Genomic DNA, 24,287 nt, shown 5'->3' on the forward strand with positions numbered 1-24,287 from the left:
AGTTATCATTTTGTTGAAAAGAAATTTTACATAGAAAATGGCAAATGTGTTATTTTGTCTATAAAATAACTCTGTGGTCAGAGTTGCACATATTTGTTCTGCAGCTGCCATGTCTGAAATGTACTGGCCTCCACGTGATTGTCTTTTTGCAATAATGACAGATATTGGAGAACAAAAAGTCAGTTTATCTCTAACCATAGTGGTACCTGTGCCTCAGTAGAAGCTGGTGTCAGATCTCACAGTGAGCTGTGAGTTTTCTTCTCTCCCTGTCTCTGTTTATCCACCCTTCCGGCCACCCACACTCACCCTCAGAATTTGGCCCACAACCAGATCCCTACATAGCCCTCCACAGGTTGGCTTTGTTTTTTTTGGGGGGGGGTTTCCCCCCTGCCACCCATTTTAGATCATCAGCTCCCCCCACCAGACAATCCTCTCGCTGGCTTGACTTAGCTTCATAATTTTTGTTTTTTGTTTTGTCCAAACATTGATAATTGACTTTTATGAATCAGCCCTGGAGGATTTGTGTAAGCCTAAACTTAGTTACCCTTAATTGTAGTTTTTCCTGTAACATGACTAATGCTGAATCCATTTCGCATTATGTGACCACGCTGGTTGCATAAGGTGGTGATGTAGGCCTCCTGAGTCGATTCTCACAAACTGTACCACTGAATGACAAGTCTGTGAGCTAAACATGAAACATAAACAGATTAACAATCTACTTATGCAAATTAGTCACCGCCATAATATACATCACTGTGGCTGCTTTTGTTGTGAGTGAAGTGGGGTGTGCTGCATAGTTGATTTTTAGGCAGCAGTAGCTGTGAAGCTAGGAGGTCCTGGATCACCAGAGGAAGCCCGTGGCATGCACTCTACCCCTCTGGTTCTCAGGATGCAGGATGGGCTGATCAGTAGGACCGCCTGCCTGCGTCTAGACTCAACTAGCCACTTTGGCCCGTACCTCAAAGGAGAGGCTTGGATTTCTTGGGAAACTTTTCCTTCTTGTACACTGTAAATATTTTGCTTCCATCACTCGCGCTCTCATGCTGCTTACCAAATGTGGTCGTCCTGCTCTAAGCGCATACACCCCTCTGTTCTTTTGCCTTGCTGTTTGATCTTTGATGCAGGCCTGGCTGTTTAAAGAATAGCAAAGAGAAAGAAAAGAAGCATTGCCAGTACAATACAATAGCTTAGCTTCACAAGCAGGGTAAGTCTAGGTAAGTCCTGCTTTGAGGCACTTGATTCATGTTAGTGGAACTATCATCTTCACAGCCCACTGACTTTGTTGCATCATGCTTCTTATTTTGGCATCTGTATTTATGTGCAACACTAGATAGGGACATAGCTTCTTGCTAATAACACTGAGACTGTCATTGCTTTGTCATGTGATTGTTGCTGTGGTCAGGGGGGTGGGAAAGTGGAGTGGAATGTAAGCGCACCAGAGAGATCACACTGAGCTGCTCTCTTTTACTTGCAGAGGATTGTAGATTAAAATAGAAAAAGACTTAGCTGTGGTATTCAAAGTGACAATAGAAGTCGTTAAAGAAGTTGAACTTCACACTTTAACATATTTTTTATCCACTTTTCTTACTCCTTACAGGTGAAAGGCCAGCCGGCCAACCAGCCACGTACAGCTAGCTGTCACTATGGATGCCTGTGCCCGTATTCGAGGAGTCCCAATCAGGTCCAGATCCTCAGTGCGGAAAGAGGTCTGTCTGTCAGGATGTATTTGCATTTAATTTTGCACACATGTGCAGTACACTCAGGGCTCCACCTATTGAATTGCCCAGTGGCTAAGGACTAGCAGAAAGGTATGGTGAACAAGTTGGTGGGCCAGCCACTGGCCCACTGGGAGTTTCACAGTGCTGAGTTCACCTGTGAACCAAACCAGCTGACTTGCCGCTATCAAGTTGTTTTTCTTGCAGTCAAGAATTAGTTGCACATTAAAGGAGTTTGATGAAGGCTATGACCTTTCAAACATTGCAACTCTCTTTCACAGTTCAAAGACTAATTGATGATTCCTGTGTGTGATTGTAAGTGTGAACAGTTGTCAGCCGCGTAAGTTTTGGCCCCCCAACAGTCTGCCGACCTCTCCAGAGCATACCCTGCCTCTTGTTCTATGACAGCTGGGCACAGTATTTATTCCACTAAAATGTATTTAAAGTTTTGTTTTTTAAGTATGCTGAGGATTAAGATTATTAATATATACATCCATCCATCCATCCATCTTCATCCGCTTATCCGAGGTCGGGTCGCGGGGGTAGCAGCCTAAGCAAAGAGGTCCAGACCTCCCTCTCCCCAGCCACCTCCTCCAGCTTGTCCGGGGGAATACCAAGGCGTTCCCAGGCCAGCCGAGAGATATAATCTCTCCAGCGTGTCCTGGGTCTGCCCCGGGGCCTCCTCCCGGTGGGACATGCCTGGAACACCTCGCCCAGGAGGCGCCCAGGGGGCATCCTTGCCAGATGCCCGAACCACCTCAGCTGGCTCCTTTCGATGTGGAGCAGCAGCTGCTCTACTCTAAGCCCCTCCCGGATGGCCGAACTTCTCACCCTATCTCTAAGGGAGAGGCCAGCCACCCTTCGGAGGAAGCTCATTTCCGCCGCTTGTATCCGCGATCTCGTTCTTTCGGTCACTACCCACAGCTCGTGGCCATAGGTGAGGGTAGGGACGTAGATCGACCGGTAAATTGAGAGCTTCGCTTTTACACTCAGCTCCCTCTTCACCACGACGGACCGGTGCAGCGTCCGCATTACTGCAGCCGCAGCCCCAATCCGTCTGTCGATCTCCAGCTCCCTTCTCCCATCACTCGCGAACAAGACCCCGAGATACTTGAACTCCTCCACTTGGGGCAGGAACTCATCCCCGACCCGGAGTGGGCACTCCACCCTTTTCCGGCTGAGAACCATGGCCTCAGATTTGGAGGTGCTGATCCTCATTCCCGCTGCGTTACACTCGGCTGCGAACCGCTCCAGTGCGAGCTGGAGGCCCTCACCCGATGAAGCCAACAGAACCACATCATCCGCAAAAATCAGAGATGAGATTCTGAGGCCACCAAAGCGAAAGCCCTCCGCCACTTGGCTGCGCCTAGAAATCCTGTCCATAAAAATTATGAACAGAACCGGAGACAAAGGGCAGCCCTGGCGGAGCCCATCACCCACCGGGAACGAGTCCGACTTATTGCCGGCAATGCGAACCAAGCTCTTGCAACGGTTGTATAGGGATTGAATGGCCCGTAGCAATGGGCCAGACACCCCATACTCGCGCAACACCTCCCACAGGACGCCCCGAGGGACACGGTCGAATGCCTTCTCCAGGTCCACAAAACACATGTAGACTGGTTGGGCAAACTCCCATGCACCCTCAAGTATCCTCGAGAGGACAAAGAGCTGGTCCAGTGTTCCGCGACCAGGACGAAAACCGCATTGTTCCTCCTGTATCCGAGGTTCGACTAGCGGACGAACCCTCCTCTCCAGCACCCTGGCATAGACTTTCCCGGGGAGGCTGAGGAGTGTGATCCCCCTGTAGTTGGAACACACCCTCCGGTCCCCCTTCTTGAAGATGGGGACCACCACCCCGGTCTGCCAGTCCACAGGTACTGCCCCTGATCTCCACGCAACATTGCAGAGACGTGTCAACCAAGACAGCCCTACAACGTCCAGAGCCTTCAGGAACTCGGGGCGGACCTCATCGACACCAGGGGCTCTGCCACCAAGGAGTTGTTTAACTGCCTCAGTGACCTCGCCCCCGGAAATCGGTGGGTCACACCCCTCATCCCCAGACTCTGCTTCCTCCCCGGAAGACGTGTCAGTGGGATTAAGGAGGTCCTCGAAGTATTCCTTCCACCGCCCGACAATTTTCTCAGTCGACGTCAACAGCGCTCCGCCAGCACTATACACAGTGCAGGTAGAGCACCGCTTTCCCCTCCTGAGACGCCTGACGGTTTGCCAGAATCTCTTCGAGGCAGTCCGAAAGTCTTTTTCCATGGCCTCTCCGAACTCCTCCCACACCCGAGTTTTTGCTTCAGCCACTGCCCGAGCCGCATTCCGCTTGGCCTGTCGATACCTGTCGGCTGCCTCCGGAGTCCCACAGGCTAACCAAGCCCGATAGGCCTCCTTCTTCAGCCTGGTGGCTCCCTTCACCTCTGGTGTCCACCATTTGGTTCGGGGATTACCACCACGGCAGGCACCAACCACCTTGCGGCCGCAGCTCAATGCAGCAGCTTCGGCAATGGAGACGCTGAACATGGTCCATTCGGACTCAATGTCCCCAGTCTCCCTCGGGATGCTGTTGAAGCTCTGCCGGAGGTGTGCGTTGAAGATCTCGCGGACTGGGGCCTCTGCTAGACGTTCCCAGCACACCCTCACTACGCGTTTAGGTGCACCAGGTCTGTCCAGCGTCCTCCCCCGCCACCTGATCCAACTCACCACCAGGTGGTGATCAGTTGACAGCTCAGCCCCTCTCTTTACCCGAGTGTCCAGAACATATGGTCGCAGGTCTGGTGATACGATTACAAAATCGATCATCGACCTACGGCCTAGAGCATCCTGGTGCCACGTGCACTTATGGACACTCTTATGTTCGAACAGGGTGTTCGTTATGGCCAAACTGTGATTAGCACAGAAGTCCAATAACAAAGCACCGCTCGGGTTCAGATCAGGGAGGCCGTTCCTCCCAATCACGCCCCTCCAGGTCTCGCTGTCGTTACCCACGTGAGCATTGAAGTCTCCCAGCAGGACAACAGAGTCTCCAGGTGGAGCACCTTCCAGCACCCCCCCCAGGGACTCTAAGAAGGCTGGGTACTCCGAACTGCCACTCGGCGCATAAGCGCAGATGACAGTCAGGACCCGTTCCCCGACCCTAAGGCGCAGGGAACAAACCCTCTCGTCCACCGGGAAAAACCCCAACGTACCGGCAGCAAGCCGAGGGGATATAAGAATACCCACCCCAGCCCGCCGCCTCTCACCAGGGGCAACTCCAGACTGAGACAGAGTCCAGCCCCTCTCCAGGAGACTGGTTCCAGAGCCCAGACAATGCGTAGAGGTGAGCCCAACTATATCTAGCCGGTACCTCTCAACCTCACGCACCAACTCAGGCTCCTTCCCCACCAGAGAGGTGACATTCCATGTCCCTATTGCCAGTCTTGGCAGCCGGGGGTCGGTCCGCCAGGGCCTCCGCTCCTGGCCGCCACCCGGCTCACAATGCACCCGACCCCTATGGCGCCTCCTGCGGGTGGTGGGCCTGCGGGAGGATGGGCCCATGTCTCCTCTTCGGGCTGTGCCCGGCCGGGCCCCATGGACTAAGGCCCGGCCACCAGACGCTCGCCCTCGGGCACCCTCCCCGGGCCTGGCTCCAGGGCGGGGCCCCGGTAACCCTATCCCGGGCAGGGTAAACTGTTCCCTCGATATTCTTTTCATGGGGGTCTTCTGAATCGCTCTTTGTCTGGTCCCTCACCCAGGACCAGTTTGCCATGGGAGACCCTACCAGGGGGCAAAAGCCCCCAGACAACATAGCCCCTGGGATCCCTGGGACACACAAACCCCTCCACCACGATAAGGTAGCGATTCTTAGCGATATACATCTACTAAGAAATTACATGATATACTTAAAGATTCAGCTGCTTAGTAGTCTATTAAGTAATGAATAAATGAACTGCTTTAATGTTACTAGTAAAAGTTTTGCCTCCTGGCCTTGGAGATCACTGCCAGTAAGATGCCTGCTTGGTAAGTGTTCACTTTTTCTTAGCTTCAAGTCGGTGTGATGGTTGAGGAATGAAGACACAAGTATAAATACAAACAACAATGCTATGTAGACTCCACTGGATTTCAGTACAAAACTCAGTAACTATATGTTGCGCTTTTTAAAAGAATTTTGTTGCAAAGATATTTAATTTCCTCTCTTATCCCCGCTTGATTTTCATTGTAGTTTCTAATGCAGTTAATTCATTTTCATTTGAAAATGCACAGTCCTGTAGAACCTTATCAGGCATTTTAAAATAATGGGATTGCTTAGGATCTGCGCGTGTACGAGAAGGCAGATGCACACAGTCAAGTTCCTTTTTTGCATTCCTCGGTGCACGGTGCAGAGATGAATAAAAGTATACTCACTGAGGCTGTAGGCCAGTGTGTACTTCTATTTAAAACAAACAAACAAAAAAAAAGCTGCATGTCTGTTTGCAGACTGTGCGAGACAGTGGGGCGCAGAATGTGAAGAGCCTCTTCAGGAATAAAAAGGAGCTCTGTGGCATTGGTTTAGAGCTGCCAGCAAGAGACGCCACCAGGCTGACAGAGGTATGTCACACAAACGCACCAGTGAAGCTCAGCCATGTTTAAACACATGACACATCAATATTGACCATCAGCTGTGCTTTTTCAGATTCACTTTGTGTGTCTGCCTGATGTAAGTGAAGGAGAAGATGTCACCCAGCAGGTACAACATGTTAGTTATGGACAGTAGGTCATACTTTGATGGTAGAGGACACAAAACTCAAAAACTAAATCTCTGAGTTCTATCCTGGTCTTTTAGTTACCACTTTGGCCTTCAAACTGGGGTGATTCTGAGTGTTCTTGTCCACCAGGCTCTGTCTTCTCTGTCAGGGGGGCTGTGTGAGCTTCTCAGGTCCCTCCACGTCCACAGCATTAAGAACGATGAAGTCCTGCTGCTCAAAGACTCTCGCAGGCTGCCAGAGCACAAGGATGCCGGACCTCAGGTATATAAACGACCGTTTTTGTGTTAAATTAATTTGTTTTGTCAGCATGTCAAACAAAGCAGAAGTGATTGGAGAGAATAGCAGGAAATAAGAGTGGGTAAGTGTACAGCACTTACTGCCTATCCTAGTAAGTACAGTCGATTAGAAAAGGAGCTCTCTAAACTGACGACAGACACTTTCTCTTGTTTAACATTCTGGTGTTGTATCTTTTTAAATGCATAAAATTTTTGTTTTAGCCTCTCATTCTGGTCTTTAAAAATGTATTGACTAAAAGAGTACTGCAATGCTTCACTATGCTTATTCAGACCCCAGCTTAGCTGCATTCCTTTTGCTGTCCTCGGGATGTGTTGGGATCTGAATTTATATGTGTAGGGTTAATGATACTTGAAACATGTCCAAACACAGTAAATGTTTAATTTTAAGAAGATGTATTTTTAACAACCGCTAATCCAGTTCTAGCAGTTGTTGATTAAAAGTTTTCCCACATGAGGGCTATGTAAGCAGATGTATGAGTCTCTCTCACGCTTCCAAAGAAACACAGGTGTGGGATAGGCTGACAGAGAAGTTGCTTTTGCAGCCGCCACTTTCCTGTTCCTGTGTGCCATGTTTGGGTTCACACAGACCCTGCAGCTCATTCTGTGGCTCTCTCGCCCCAGCTTTGTGAATTAAAGAGTGGGCTAGCACTAAAGGATTTTTGCGTTCTGCATATGCATCAATTTGCAATCAGGACACAGACATAACAATATACTTCCAGCCATCTCCCTCCTCCTGTGAGATAAAAAAAAAATGCCCATGTGAATTTAATTTACAAAAGTGATTGCTTTGACTGTCTGTCTGCTTGCTGGGTAAAAATGATTTTCTTCAAATGAGCTGAAAAATCACCAGCCAAACCATGCTGTCAGCAATTCTCATTTCCCCCTTATTCCCCTTTCTCATGCCATTTTCCTCTTCCTCCAGTATTGGTTAAAGACAGTGTGTGTTCTGAGGAATAGTTCCAGCACCAACGTTTACCCTCAAGCCAGTGTTCCAACTTTGGTGGGCCTGCTGGGGTGCTACATGGCAGGTCTCCGCTATACGCTGGAGCTTCAGGCTCTTCAGAGGGGCGCAGCTGAGCCCAACCAGCCAGATGAAGACGACACCAACCAGTCGGTCTCATCAATCGAGGATGACTTTGTCACAGCTCTAGAACATCTGGAGGAGGACGACACAGCAGACAATACCTGTAGGTTTAGCAGCCAATGCTTATTGGCATTTAGTGGCCTCTGGTTTTTGAGTCATGTGCAGAAAAGGATTTCTTTTTATTTTAATGCTCTCATAATGCTTTGTGGTATACCACTTGTAATTTCATGTATAATATAGACATTCCTATATTTTCCAAGTAGCACCAACTGGTAAAAAACTCCATAGTTGCGCTTAGTACGGGGAAGAGGAGAGAAGAGAGCAAAGATGCCCCCCCAAAAAAGTGTGACCAAACAAGGACCCGTGTCTGCTTTTTGGAACCTTGTTTGGTTTTTGAGGGGGAATAAAAGCTCTTTTGCAAGTATTTCTGCTTCTGTGGTCGGCTCTCCTCTGAGAAGGACTTTCGCAGCAGGCAGAGATTAGCAGGCCTGACACACACACACACACACACACACACACACACACACACAGACTGAGACTGGCAGGACAGTTGAATACTTGAAAATACTCAAATCTGAAAATACTTGAAGATTTTTGCCCTCAAACTTTGGAGGAAAAAAGTGACATTATACAGCAAAATGTAAAACACAGTCTGTTTAAAAACTCTAGTCCCGTGGCAGATATTTCATTTTTGATAATACAGCCTAAGAGTAGATTATTTGTTATTTTGCATATTGTTTTGAAATGTAGGGTTCAAATCAGCCAGAGGTGTGAATGTAAGTGTGGAAGGTTGTCTTTCTCTCCGGATTAGTCCTGCGACAGAGTGGTGACCTGTCCAGGGCGTACCCTGCCTCTCATTCAGCGTTGGTCGGAAATTAATCAAACATATAGACAGTGATTACTTAATAGGTCTTCAGCCAAATTGTGCTCAAGGTCATAGTTATCATTTTTTCTACATTCTCAACACATCTAGCCCTATGGGAAGACTTACATAGAATTATTAATATTGTGATTTAATGTGAAACAATTAGAATCTTACAAGAATAATGTAATATGTATTTTTTCCATCCGCAGCACTATGCTGTCATAATCTGTGCAAACTTTAATTAAAACGTCTCTAGAATGTAAATGGTTTCAGTTCACTGCTAGATGGCACTAATTAGCTATTTACTAGTTTTACTTGTCTGTTATTTTTCCACAGTGCCATGAGCACTGTGGAAAATCATCTTATAATCCCCTCTTTGCAATTGTTGCATCTAACCACTTTTCTCCTCTTTCTCCTTCATGTCCATCTCCACAGCTGCAGCTCCATTTAGTCATTTTAAAAGGCGTGATGTGGCTTCACAGACAGTCCCAGCCCACAAGAGAAAAAAGGAATTATCAGGCTCCCGCGTTATCATAAGCTCGTCTTCGAAGAAGTATTCAGCCAAACACAGATCTGGTCCTGACGTATCTGTCACAGTGCAGAGGTCATCGGGTGTGGAATCCCAGTGGACTTACTGCAGTCCTGGAGCTCGTCTCCCCTCACCTTTGATTCATGTCAGTGAATCAGAAGAGTCAGACTGTTCCAGCCCCAGCCCTATCATTTTCCTGGATGAAGTGGGCTACCAGAAGAGCCTGCTGGCCAAACTGGACATTCCTCAAGTGCCAGGGGGGCCCAGAGAGCGAGTTGAAGACTCAGATTCCGAAGTTAGTGAGTTTTTTGACAGCTTTGACCAGTTTGATGATCTGGATGAGCTCAACTCTGAGAGCTGTACTCTTACTCTGCCTCTGGATGCGATTAGTGTCCCAGCAGCACAGAAAGAGGCTGATGAATCTGGCATAAGTACATCATCTTTAAAATATGTTTCTAGGGGCTGCTCAACCAAGGGAATGAATCCTCACCGCTTTGATCAGCCCACTCTCCCAGCCAATGTGAAAAAACCCACGCCCCTGAAACCAGGCTCTCCTTACTCAATTCCCTCTGAGGTGCCGGATTCCCCTCGGCCTGTACAGACTCCCTCTGAGGAGAACGGTGGTCCCCTCTTCAGTCCTTTGAGCTCCTCTGCCTTCAGTCCCCTGGTGGACTCCAGCGGGCCACTGGAATACTTCTGGAATACAGAGGCAGATGGACAAGATGACTCTGAGCTACGCAAACCTCAGGATCTCTGTTCTTTGTATAAGACCTACTCAGACTTTGCTAGCAGTCTGTCCAAAGAAATTCTCGGATCTGTCTGTGGCTACCAGTCTGCTGTCGACATCAGTGACAACAAGAATCTCTCCTGTGTCTGCCACAAGGAATTTAAGAACCCTTCAGGATACCTGATGAAACTCTCAGAAATACAGGAGACTGTGACGGTGGCCAAGCTGCAGAAGAAATCCCAGTCTCTGAAAGATGGTATTCAGAGGTTTGCCAGTGACCTTGTGGAAATGAGCTTGGGCAGCGCTTTGCGAGACCTCCAAAAAGGGGTGTCCTCCTGCACCACCACCTTGTGCCACCTAGCTGCTCGACTTACCTCCTCAGTATTTCAAATGGCCTTCCATGAGATTGGCATGCGACGTGCATATGTACTGAAGGAGCGGGCAATCAACGGGCTGGCCACTTTCCTGGTTGGAGAGGCCGTGTCCGCAGCGCTCAAAGAGTTCCTGACTGTGAAGAAGCAGATTTTCCACAGCACTGTATCACGTTTTGCTGCTGATCTGGCTGAAGAGCTTGTTTTTGAAGGTATAATGGAAGTATGTCAGTTCTCCCACCCCTCAACGCCTCTCACCCCAAGTGATTGGTCTTTTGGCCATGGGCAAGAGGAAGAAGAGGAGGAGGTGGTGGTGTCCTCCTATGCTTCAGACCTTTCTGAGTCTGTCATCCAGGAGGCCTTCATAGAGCTCTCTCAGGCAGATGTTGCCTTCACAAGCCAAGCAGCTATAAGTGTGTCTGTGGACAACATCTGTTATGTCAGTGCAGATAACACCTGCACTCATACCTGCAGCACCTTTGCTAACCAGCAGGTTTTAAGTGTAGCGGTCCCAGCGGAGGATGCTTCTTGTACTGTGAAGAAAGCCCTGTTCACTGTATCAGGAATGGCCAGCTGTATTCCTGTGCCCCAAGCAGGGCACGCCCTCTCCAACCTCCAGGATTCCGAGGAGACCACTCAGCAGAGGTCTAGCTTGTCACATACCCCACCGACCAGCCCCAAAAGATCAACTGTGTCATCCTCTGACAATGCCACGTCTCCACTAACGGCCCTTTACAGTCATGGAACTCAGACCTCTCTACCAGCAGGAGAGCCCTCCCAAAAACAGTCTTCATTCCAAAACTTCTCTGGCAACATGGTGGATATGATAGTAACTGAGGCTTGTGAGCTAATAACTGCCTCTAAAATGAAGAAGGGTTTGGGCGACTGTGCTGACTTCCTCACAAAGACAATCAGGAGCCGCAGGGACTCTTACGATGCTCTGGATTCCCCTTCAAAGCAAGGAGTTGTCAGGGAAAGTTTTAGATATGACTATACAGATTCTGGGCATGTTAGGCTAGGTGGCCCTATGGGACAAGAAAATAATCCTCCCATTTCCTTTCAGACAGGCACTCTAAACCAGGGGAGTTACCGATGTGAGCGAGGCCCCAGGACCAGGGGTGTGTCTGAAACACATCCTGTGATGATGAATACTTTGGAAGTGCCGGGTAATGAGACGGGTGGACAAAGGAGGATATCCGCTACTGTGGATGATTCAGCTCCAAACTCTGGACAGAAGTCTGCTGCGACTCCTGGTACTCCTCCGTCCACCCCCCAGCAGCCCAGTGAGGTGTCCAAGGAGAGACAGATAAAGCAGTTCTCCAAAAAGCTGAAAAGCAAGCTGGCTAAAGAATTTTCCCCTGCAACACCACCTCCAACCCCTCACTATCAGCCTGAGCTGGGCCCGGGACCAAAAGACACCATCCCAGATGCAGACAAGGCAGAGTTTATGCTCAAACTGATGAGATCTCTCTCTGAGGAGGCTGATGGAAATGAGGAAGAAGAGGAGGAAGAACCGGCAGAAGAAGGCGGTGTTGGAGTCATTAACACATGTTCAGAGAGAGGGGGCGGCCGACACACACCCAGCCCGATGTGCGCTCGTGTAATGTCCAACAAGGAAGCTCTCCACTATGCTGAGCGGTTGGCGTGCCACATAGTCTCGATGGCAACAGAGATGGACACCCTAGGAGGGGCGGAAGAGGAGCAGGGAGAGATGAACCAGGGCAGTGAGAAGAGGAGAGACAGTGTGGCTCAGTTTTCAGAGCAGACCCTCAACTCATTGTGGGTGTATGCAGGAGAAGTGGCGGGAGAGGTAATTAGTGATGTGAAGAGGATGGTGAGCTCTGGACAGCAGTGCCCGTATCACAGAGCTCTCAGAAGAAGAAGCTGGGACAGATCTAGCTCCGAATGTTTGCATTACCACCACAGACATCACTCTCAACCCGGTACAGATCAGAGCAGAGACTGGAGGTTAGGAAGGCTGGCTGAGCAGTGGTCCAATGACCTGATTGCCTCGGTCTCCCAGTCTTCCACCTCTGCTTCGAGCACTGTGTCTAGCTCCAGCTCTGGTCTATCCTCTGAGTATCCCAGCTGTGAGAGCGTGACAGATGAGTATGCCAGCTACCTCATTAGGGTGCTGAAAAAGGAAGGGGGGAGTAGGGAGTTAGTCCTGGACCAGTATGCAAGCCGTTTGGCTTATCGTTCTATAAAACTTGGCTTGGCTCACGCCAGTCGTAAAATAAAGCAGAGATCCTCTAGTGCACGTCTTCGTTCCTCTAAGTCTCTGCCAGATGAATGGAAATCGTCTTGTAGTAGTAAAACGTCATCAGCCAAGGATCGAACAGAGATGGATAGAAACACCCAGTGTTGTTGCAGGGACTCTGAAGAGCAGAGTAAGAGGGAGTACATGGATCTAGTCCACTTTGCTGAATCTTTAGCATATAATATCACCTGTGATGTCACACGCAAGCTCCATCTCTCCTCTGTACGGCTGCCAAAGTCTTTCACTGACTCCTGTCTTTATAAAAAATCCAAACTGGAAGACATGGCAGAGAATCTCATCAGGAACTCCTTCTCCTGCCCTGTGTTATCCAAGGAGGGTAAGAGCAAGCACTACCACAGCACAGGGAGTCTCTACGATCAAGGTTACAGTAGCAAGGTGATGCAAGTCATTGAGCATTATGCCAGGAAAATAGTGGATGACACGCTGAAGATAAGCGTGGCTTCAGTTGGCCATTCATCACGGGAGCACCAAGACCATGACAGACACACTCACACACAGAGGTTGTCTGAGGGCCCAGTTCTGGTCCGGGCAATGGGGGAGAGGCCATGTTGTTGCTGTCAAGTCCAGGAGTGTCCATACTGCAGCAAGCACAGCAGGCACCACTACCAACCTGTGCTGCAGAGGAGGAAAAGGGGAGGAGACTGTCAAGCAAGAGTGCTCTCTAGTCTGGAGATTCCAAAAATCCACATCGACCTGGACCACAGGGTGGCATTTGCAGAGGAGATGGTGTCCATGGCAATGGATACAGCAAAGCGCGAGCTGAGCAACACCAGCCTTAATGCTGACAGCGGGATCGGCCATGATGGCACCAGCTACGCCGAGAGCCTCACTGCTGAGATCATGACATCAGCCCTGTCCAACATATGCCAGGCTGCCCTTACCAGGTACACACTTCCCAGTTCACATCAGGAAGAGTGTCTGTTTGCCCCGAAATTCATTCCATGCATACGTTTAATCAATGGCCAGGCCATAAACATGTGTTGTAACCTATAATCAGCTTTGTTTCACTTCTTTTGACAAACATTTTAATGTTTTATTTTCCCAGTTTTACTGCACTGACATGTGACTATTTGCATTGTTAGTGAGGCCTTTTTTTTCTTTCTCTCTCCTTTGGTTTCTTTGTATTTAGTGCTTCGGGTAGGGAAACCACTGAGTCCACTGTATCCCAGCAGCTGAGTGTTGGAGATGACAGCCTGGGAAGCTGGTCTAACCTGAGCTTTGAAGATGAGCACCCAGATGATAACAGCAGCTTCCTCCACCTCAGCGACAGGTAAACACACCTAACTTTATATCTATCACCTCTAGAGCACAGTCCAACTTGGTGCTTTAAAATATACGTTAGAATGGGGTCTGAGAACATTTGTAGTGCATTCCTTATTATACACTTATTTATGCACAGCTTTTTAACCAGAATTTGAAAGAAAGAATCAGATTGTGATTTATGGAGTGGCTAGCTACTAGTTACACTCCATAAATGTGTATATATGTATATATATATGTATATATGTTATACTAACATATAAAGATTTTTTCCTATGGATGATTTTTAGCTTCAAACTTTTGTTTGTGGCAATAAAAAACCTACCTAAGGCACTTTCACTAAAACATCTGAAGAATCCTTGAGAGTAAATAAACTACATACGGGGGCGCTCCCCTTGAGAATTAAAGGTTTGGTTGTTTTTTTTTTTTCCCTGTTTTGCATTCACACCCACAATAGGAACTCTAATGTCACATAAGAACCAGCTGGTGGTTGGGTTAGCAACTATAGCAACCACAACAAGTCTGAGAACAAAGTGATCATAGCTGTGTGTCGTGGGTTTCATGATTAGCTTAGTTGGAAAGCAGACATGCAGATTTTGACTTTATGGTTGAAATCACCCAGTTTGTGCTCCTTGAGGTGACATTACCAGTAACTGTCTTTGTGTGTTGTTATACCTTGAATGTGTAATGACACAGAAGTCTCTGCAGCTCCCAATAACCCTCATGATCACCACCAGATCCCAGACTAATAGATCATTTGTGCCTGTTTTAACATATGCCAGTGGCACAGTGGTTAGCACAGTTGCCTCACAGCAAAAATGTCCTAAGCTCAATTCCATCATCAGGTTGGAGTCTTTCTGTGTGTGATGCATGTTGTAGGATAGGCTGGATAGGCTCCAGCCCCCCTGCGGCCCTGTAAAGGATAAGCGGAACCACAAGCAGAAGCAATCAAGAAAAGAGAAACAGAAAAGAACTTCATAGAGACCAAATTATGCTTTATAAACTGCTTACTGTATTATGGGAAATCTCCCAGTAGTCTGATACTATAGAAGCATAACTAAGGGGTGGTTCAGGGTTCCTTGATCCTGTAAGCATTAAAAAGGAACATTTTAAGCCCATTTTTCAAAGCTGAGGGTCTGTCTCCAGACTTTGTCAAAAATTCCCTTTTTTGATAGAAGGTAAACGAGGCGCGACAAAATGCGACGCACAGCACATTCTAGGAACTTTGATTGTTGCTGGTTGCCGATACACTGAAAACATCATTTCTCAGATGGTGTAATGTTCAGTACCAATTATTTTGTATATGATTTAACCCACATTTAATTACCTAACGTTAAATGGAAGAGGTTTACTACTCAGAATAAATGCTAATATTAATATGGGAGAGAAAAACCCCAAAAATTAGTAGACAGTGGAGCTCTTTAATGGTTTATTATTGCATTTCACTGTTTAGCTAACAAAACTGAAATGGTGCAAGCATCATCCTGAGAAGTTTCCGACAGGTAAGCTGAAATAAACCTTGCTGTACAAACATGAACATAAATACTTATTTATTTTTCATGTTCCAAACTCTGCACCATGGCCAAGACTAAAGAGCTTTCCAATGATGTCAAGGACAAGATTGTGGGCCTACACAAGGCTGGAATGAGCAACAACTGTGACGCACTAACACTAACTGACCTTACTGCTCCAGGGTGCCGGCGTTTTAGTGCTGTCGTGGAAGGAAAGCACCGGTTTGCACAATCTGCATTGAACTTTTTCTGTGGAATGCTTTCAAAATGTTTAAAATCTCAGTTTCTATTTTCTTCAGTCCTCCTGTTTTGCTGTTTGTGCTACATTCTTCTTCAGTATTGTCTAGTCTTGGCAGACGATATAGGCAATACTGCCCCCACAGTTTCCTGTAGTGTATTGCAGTTACAACACATTTATTAGCATATGAAAATGTTAACAATAAAATTCCACGTCAAATAATTTTTATAGTCGTTGCAGCTCTGCTTGGTACAGACTGATACTGCATGTCTTGTATGCAGTATCAGTCTACATGTGGGTATGCAGTAAAATGTTTTTTCATGTTTTTGTGACAGCTGCTACCATTTCTTTTGTCACAGCAAGTAGTATCCTTTTTTTCAGCAGGTTATCTATCATATGTTTCTGTATTTAGTTGTTTCAGAATGGACAGTCTGTTAATGTCCAAGCAGAAGACATTGAATGTAATCTATTGTTCTTAATTGGTTTGGGTTCAGAATTTAAAGCCTGAGGTTATACTTTGATCATACTGTGTCACTTTATGTTTTTGGGGTTTTTTGGAGGGTTTTTTGCTCCCGTTGGAGCCATTTAGGAGTGTTTTCTGCAGTTCATTGTAGATGTAAGGTTTCCCAAAGACAGTGCAGATTGTATGTTTTTCCAAAATCATTTAAACTTGACTGCCAGAGTGCAAGTTTTCTCTGATTTATGTTGCATTATATGTGAAGGCTAAAGGATAAGTATTTTAGATTACTGTCTATGTTACCAAGTTCTAAGTAGTTGTAGGCATGACCGATTTGGTCTTCTTGTCTTGGATGGACATGACCTATGTTTGTGTGTGTCAATTTAAAAAGAAAAAAAAAGTGAGTGAGTCTGATAAAGTCTCTGGGAAATGGGCTGTTGACAGTTCTGGCAGGGGTTGATATCTCTATGGAAGCAAACCTGACAATGGGTTTGTTCCCAACATGCTAAAAGAGCATATTGTGTTAGCATTAAGTTATTTTGGCCATCAGGGCAAAGTTAATGTGTCATAATATTTTCTAAAGGTGTGTCTTTAAGTGCTCACCTCTCTTCAAGTGCTGTTTCTACTGGAACAAAGTCCACCATGTGTAATTCATAAGACATTTCAAAGGCCTGCTGCTACTATTTCCGCTCAGCAGATGAAATAACGGGGGGAAAATTCCTTTATGAGTTTAGCGAGACAGAGATCAGGCTGACTGACTAGATGAATCACCTCTCAGTATGCCATTCAGACCACACCTGCCGCTGAGGTAATGCAGATTAATAGAGGTATTTTTAGATATCAGAAACATCTCTCCCTTTTAGTTAGGCTATAGCATGCCACAGTATGCAGGTTCCAGCCAGCAAGGCTAATCATTCACTAATTATAGCGAGAGTGTATGTTGTTATGCTTCTGTTGCCAGCTGGTTGTCCCGCTGGAAGCCACATGATTAACGAGATTATGTGAGAACAAAAATGTAATGATCTCACATTTCAGGACTTTAGCAACAAATGGGCCCAGTCAACATTAAAGCTGATTCAGGGAGGTGTACAGTGGAAAAAACCTGCATCATTTGAAGAATCCTCCTCTGTTTTTTTTCAACCTCACCTGACATTTAAAGGATTACCAGAAATGGTCATCCACCTCCGTGTTGTTTGTTGACGATACATGACAGTAAGCTCTTATAGCAAATGTGATGAAACTGCTTATTACATCCTGATCTTTTGTTGCATTTTGGTAGCTCTCTGTGTTAGCCACTTACTGTGTCAGTGTTACAGCGGTGTGTTACCTGCCTTCTGTGTCCAGCAGTAATGGGAATAGCAGTAGCTGGAGCAGTCTGGGCCTGGAGGGGGAGGCGTGTGAAGAGCACTTGTCATTCTCCCCCTCTGACAGGTTGGTCAGCACCCGATTGGCATGGCTATCCTTGGAAAAGAAATGCACACAAGACATGGGGGTTTACCTAGAATGTGACAAAGAATGAACTGAATTTGCTATGAAAGCACCACAAAGTACTGAAGTATGTGATAGATCCACCAGTGGAAAATCTTTCTTCATCATATGAAAATGATTTAAACTGCCACTCTACAATATTCTGATTTATACTTTGTCTCATACTAGGAACCACCAGCCCCCTAACATGACCATACTTGAGCTTTAAACATTAATAGGCTTGACATGGCAAATGCTTGTTGATGCTAATCTTAGCATGCAATGTGTTGCTTAAGTTTTGTTGGTTCTGCATTGCTTGCATGCAATTTTTTGTCTTTGTGGGAAATATGTAGTGTTATTATTTTGTCCATGTTGTATCACCTCTGAACAGCCAACCAGTCCCTGAAGAACAACGTGGAGGGTTATTTTTCATTTAATTTCATAGTTTTAGAAACTATAATATATTAACTTTCAAATTAAGTCTCTTGCATGCATTATGACCGGGCATCCATTTTTCCCCCCCACTTATCTAAAGTCTAGTCACAGAGCAGGTTTCCTTTTGGAAAATCCCGAGATAGACCCAAGCTAGTGAATTCTAGATATACCCTGTGGTCTCCTCCTACTTGGGTGTCCCTGGAAAACCTCTAAGTTAAGCCTCAAGGCACCTTGATCAAATACCCAAAACACCTCACCTGCCTTAAGCATTGGGAGTACTCTGGGCTCCTTCTGGATGTCCAAGCTCCTCAGCCAGTCTTTTCGCCAAGCCTAAACTCATTTTTCTTGCTTCTTTCCTAACATTATTTTTTCAGTGACCACCCAGAGCTCATGATTGTAAGTGAGAGTTAAAATGTAGATCAAAAGCTCTGTGGCTGGTGCGCCAGTTTACCTGTTTCTCTCACACCCCACATACTTTTTTTTTCTTGTGAACAAAATCCGAAGATACCCAACCTTTTTAGACTAGGGCGGGGTCTCTCCCCAAACTTTGAGGTAGCAATCTGTCTTACTTTGTGTTTTGCCGTTTCATGAATGTAAGTGATTCATGAAACTGTAAGGATATGTAAAATAGTTGGAAATGTCATACAAAGGGAAACCTAAAGCTAATCTTAAACAGGTAGTAGACATGGTGGATGTTTAGAGGTGGCTGCATATATCAGTCTTGCAGCTGTTGCAACTAGAGATGGCACGATACCACTTTTTTATGTCTGATACCAATATCATAAATTTGGATATCAGCCGATACCAATATGAATCCTATAGTGTTTTTTAATCAACAAAACTGTTTTTTTAATATTTTGTATAAGTTCATACTCAAGTTAAAAAAAACAACAAAAAACCCCCACAAAAATACAGTATGCACCCAAAATATTTCATAGTTCAGCAATACTGATCAATCTAATAAACTTAGACCTACTCCATCCTCCCTATTCTGGTATTTTAAAGAGTAAGCACCATAACTAATAGGGTTCTAAAACTCCCAGCAAAAATAAATAAATAAATAAGGAACCGCCCTCCACCACATGATGCTTAATTGACGTAATCAACTTCAATTTGATGCAGTGTGGAAAAAAATGCAAAGATGTATTGCCATGTACTACCCAACTGACAGTACTACCAACCATTTATTTAGTCTTCCTTTCTCAGGCTGATGAATGGATTTTCTTTCAGCTTGTTTAGCAGCTTCAACTCAAAATGTGCTTTTAGAAAATTCCAGTATCATTTCAGCTCTAGGTGCTACCACTGAACGGCTGTATTGAAAATCTAAAAAGCTAACACATTCAGTTGTCCTTTTATAAGATATTATTTGACCGGATATATTAACATAGCCGGTCTGTTTGATATTTGAGACCTCTGAGAACAGAGTATCTCTGCATCTTGTCATTCCCTTATTAGTCCATGATCAGAGCTGGCAATAAATATTCACAGGTTTGTGCATTTTGATAGTCATAACATCAACTAAAGCTGATGGCTTCCAAGATTATATCAAAAGTGCAACAGATTTTCCAATATGAAACATGTCAAAACCTTTAGTTAAACAAAGGTGTTACAGGTCAGAAAAAAGAAGAAAGGATAACTTGAAGCTATTCTGAATCCACATTGATGTGTCTTGCTGATTAAAGCAGAGCACAAGGTTGACTTACAGATTTGCATTTTGTATTAGTTCTTATATTAGCAATTGTGCTTTTACTTTGATTTTAGTTAGTGTAGTTTTCATCAGCTTACAGTGGTGTAAAATGTATAATATATTGTAATTTCTTCTGTCTAGAAATAATGTTTATAGTAACAGAATATAATGTCAGTATATAATGACTAGCATTCATAAAATATTTAATAAGTTTCCGTACTGTTTTAGTGGTAATAAATCCCAAGACGATTATTGGTTAATAATTTCTTTGTGATCTAATTAATATTCAGTTACTTGTTAATAATATAACTACTAAAAGTATTTTTTAAATTCAGTTTATTAACATTATAGTTTTGTTTTAATAATAAGCTATTTTTATATATGTTGCTCACACCCACAGTTACTTGATGTGGAGCGTAGTAAATAGCAGTTTTGTGGCTACCAACAGGTGGCAGATTTCTCACAGAGTCACATTTGTGGTTTAGTTCTTTTTAAAGAATTCAAGAGATGTTAAAATGGAGGGAAAAAGGTTTGATTCATGCATTGTGTGAGTGAAACCTCAAGTAGACAGACACACAAAGATTTTCTAACTAGGAAGTACTCCACACCTATAGGTTTATACTGTTCAGGCACCTCCATTGATGCCCATATATATTTTGAGTGCATAGCTTTATCGCCCTCCTTCTTAGTTCGCCTCCTCTCCCTACTTTTTCAGTGCCGTCGCTCCTTTGCAGTCTCAAACAGTGAAACACCTTAAACGGTTTTCCTTTCTGAAAAGAAAATGATATCCTTATATCCTAACGTGCAGAGCCTGAGTGTCTGTAGCTGTGGGCTGTGTCAACAGGCCTGTGATTAACAACCTTATAAAGTGGTGAAATGACTGTTTACCTGCTGGCACGTCACACAGCAAATATTTGCACAATTGACAGAATGGATATCAAGTAGCTTTTCAGAAGGGAAAAATCAACTTTCACACTGATCAAGATCTCCTCTTCGTCACTGCGCATTAACTGACAAAAGACACCTGATCAGAAAAGTCAATTTACAGGAATTCAGGAAAGATATACGGCATCACCGTGTCTAAGACGTCTTTTGATCAGAATTGCTTTGGTTGCAGTGTTTGTGTGCTTTGCTTTTGTCAAAGGCTATTAGCTTTAGTGTGCTTATTGCCATTTCTATATCTTTGCATGCATCCTTGTGTGTCCGACCTGTTCTGTCTTCTTACTAACCTGTGTGGCGTTTCTCATCCAACAGTGACAATACAGAGGACAAGGAGGCTGAGGTCAAAGAGGAATCAAGTGGTAAGCACGTTTTATTGCCTGCAGCATCTTTCTTTCTTTAATGTTTTTAAGTAGACTGTGGCAGTGCTACAGGTTAATACTTGGAGTTTTTGGGACATCTAATGGAAAAAAAAAAAAATTTTGTGCTCTTGCTCTTTGCTGTCCGAGACACAGTTGGATTCCAGCTGACTGTGTTAGTCTGTCTGTGTTGTTGCTGGGGATTTAACCACCCCCACATTCAGCCACACTAATACTCATGCATGCACTCCATCCACAGTCAGTCACTCTGCCTTCTGTATGTCTCAGACTACAATTGCCTCCACTTAAAGGGGTCCCCTTATTGTGTTTGCTGTGCTATGGAAACCTGGGTTTGAGCAGATCAGGACATAGTGTTCTAAAGAAGGAGCGCTAGAAAACTGAAAAGGTGTGGCTGACGGCTGAGTGAATCCTTTTTCTCTGTGCTGCAGGGACACTCTGTGTGGACAGGACTCAAGTGCAAACTCCCAGGACTGTGCTTGTCATAGCAAACTCAGATGTCAGAGATCCTGGGAGTGGCCCTAAGCACGTCACCCTCGACCCCCAGCTCAGGAGCATGCTACAGTGGCTGGCAGCCTCCATGGCCGACATCCCTCAGATTCAGCTAAGTCCTGACAGAGAACTGCAGCAGGTGATTGTGGCTATATTCCTCACAAACAGGTTCCCTCTGTGGTCTTCATTAGTCAGCACTAAAACTCTTTTTAAACCACGTCATGTCGCTTCAGTGAAAGAAGTCATTCTTTCCGTGATTGTCTGTTTTGAAGGTCAACAATCCTGTAAAGTTCTGTGCTGGTTCCCACCATACTGTGCTTTGCTATGGAGACAAACAGCTGAGAAGCACCAGCTACTGTGACGATTGAGCTGTAGATTTTTTTTGGAAAAATCACCAGTAATTTCACCAGTTTGTTCCTGTTTTCTGCATTTCAGTAAAGGTCATAGTCATCGCTGTTACCTGACAAAACTTAATGGTATATATTGTTATACAATTTCCAAAGCCTGCACAGCCAGTAAAATTGTGGGGTGATACAGATCCTGATGTTTAAATATGGCCATGTGCAATGTTCATATACTAATTTTACTCTTTTTGCTTTTTTTGTTTTTCTTATTTAAAAACCCTGTGTTTGAACAAAAGCACAATCTCAAACATTTAACACTGTAATATTATAATAATACAGCAAAACATCTGCTACTGGGATGAGATTCTCTTTGCTTTATTTGATGGATTTTGGTCTAATGACGCCAGTATATGGATATGTGACCTACACATATTAAAATGAGCCCCTTTTCTATTAGTACCTACTCTGATTGACTTGCCACAGTTTTCAGGTTTCCATTAGGTCATAGTACCTGGTACTAAGTAATAAAATAGTACCTTCTCGGCTGGGATTCCAAGCAACACATACTAAAATGTGACATCGTCAGACTGCATGCCACCGATTGGCCTGGTCATTGGCATCACTCGATGGGTCATGAGAACATAAATCGCTACAAAGAAACAAGTCTGACAAAAAGCCACAGATCGAGCAGCAGATTGATCGTACTCGATTTTAATGGAAAACCAGTCGATCTGAGTCGAGTCGTGGTGAGCCGTGGAGAGTCAATCCGAGTAGATACTAATGGAAAAGGGGCTTAAGTGTGTTTCAACTTGGGAACGGTACAAGCATTCAAGAGTTTTGTGTTTCAGGAGTGTGTTACAATGACTGTTTAGGCATTACATTTACTTTAGTAAACATGATTACATTACATCATGTTTAATTTCAAACCCTTACAATTCTAATTTAACTGTCTATTATTATTATTATTATTATTATTGTTTTATTTTGTTTTTTTGAAGCACGGCTCTCTGCTTAGGTTATATTCAGAGAATTTTTGAGTTCCTTTTTTCCCCAGGCAGGAAGAAGTATTAACTAACACCCTTTCACTACTACTTCAGTAGTCAGCTTGTAAGGAAATCCTAAAGATTCTGAAAGTACAGGGTGGGCCATTTATATGGGTACACCGTAATAACATGGGAATGGTTGGTGAGGGTTAGGGGTGATATTAAAGTCCTGTTTGTGGCACATTAGTATATGTGAGGGGGCAAACTCCTCAAGATGGGTGGTGACCATGGTGGCCATTTAGAAGTCGGACATCTTGGATACAACTTTTGTTTTTTCAATAGGAAGAGGGCCATGTGACACATCAAACTTATTGGTAATGTCACAAGAAAAACAATGGTGTGCTTGGTTTCAACGTAACTTTATTCTTTCATGAGTTATTTACAAGTTTCTGACCACTTATAAAATGTGTTCAATGCCCATTGTGTTGGATTGTCAATGCAACCCTCTTCTCCCACTCTTCACACTCTGATAGCAACACCGCAGGAGAAATGGCAGCACAGGCATCCAGTATCCGTAGTTTCAGGTGCTGCACATCTCGTATCTTCACACCATAGACCATTGCCTTCAGATGACCCCAAAGATAAAAGTCTAAGGGGGTCAGATTGGGAGACCTTGGCGGCCATTCAACTGGCCCACGACGACCAATCCACTTTCCAGGAAACTGTTCATCTAGGAATGCTCGGACCTGGCACCCATAATGTGGTGGTGCTCCATCCTGCTGGAAAAACTCAGGGAACGTGCCAGCTTCAGTGCATAAAGAGGGAAACACATCATCATGTAGCAATTTCAAATATCCAGTGGCCTTGAGGTTTCCATTGATGAAGAATGGACCCACTATCGATGTACCCCATATACCATACCAAACCATCACTTTTGTTGTGCCAACAGTCTTGGAGGGATCCATCCAATGTGGGTTAGTGTCAAACCAATAGTGGTGTTTTTGTTTGTTAACTTCACCATTCACATAAAAGTTTGCCTCATCACTGAACAAAATCTTCTGCGTGAACTGAGGGTCCTGTTCCAATCTTTGTTTTGCCCATTCTGCAAATTCTGTGCACCGATCTGGGTCATCCTCGTTGAGATGCTGCAGTAGCTGGAGTTTGTAAGGGTGCCATTTGTGAGTAGCTAATATCCGCCGAAGGGATGTTCGACTAATGCCACTCTCCAGTGACATGCAGCGAGTGCTACGCTGTGGGCTCTTGCTGAATGAAGCTAGGACAGCCACTGATGTTTCTTCATTAATAACAGGTTTCTTGCGTCCACATTTTGGCAAATCCAACACTGAACCAGTTTCACGAAACTTAGCAAGCAGTTTGCTAACTGTAGCATGGGAGATGGGTGGTCTCGTAGGGTGTCTTGCATTGAAATCTGCTGCAATGACCCGGTTACTGCGTTCACCAGATATCAACACAATTTCGATCCGCTCCTCATGTGTTAACCT

The 24,287-nt window shown here is 45.0% G+C and overlaps 1 protein-coding gene across 5 annotated transcripts in view; it reads left to right on the forward strand.

Moving 5' to 3' along the window:
• akap11 (A kinase (PRKA) anchor protein 11) overlaps positions 1-24,287 on the forward strand; it is a 28,690-nt gene that overhangs the window by 928 nt on the left and 3,475 nt on the right. For 2 of the 5 annotated variants that reach the window (XM_085248549.1, XM_085248550.1), the window contains exons 2-11: positions 1,598-1,706; positions 6,174-6,284; positions 6,370-6,423; positions 6,572-6,703; positions 7,661-7,925; positions 9,123-13,479; positions 13,725-13,865; positions 17,406-17,492; positions 20,905-20,951; positions 21,398-21,597. In XM_085248549.1, coding sequence (XP_085104675.1) covers positions 1,644-1,706; positions 6,174-6,284; positions 6,370-6,423; positions 6,572-6,703; positions 7,661-7,925; positions 9,123-13,479; positions 13,725-13,865; positions 17,406-17,492; positions 20,905-20,951; positions 21,398-21,597 — 5,457 coding nt within the window. In that variant the 5' untranslated portion in view covers positions 1,598-1,643. The other 3 variants (XM_085248551.1, XM_085248552.1, XM_085248553.1) reach the window with 3 other exon arrangements.

Source organism: Mchenga conophoros, linkage group LG16 (assembly GCF_057382185.1).
Source record: "Mchenga conophoros isolate Kocher_MC1m ecotype Shallow Benthic linkage group LG16, M_conophoros_male_GT1.1, whole genome shotgun sequence".
Classification (NCBI taxonomy): Eukaryota; Metazoa; Chordata; class Actinopteri; order Cichliformes; family Cichlidae; genus Mchenga; species Mchenga conophoros.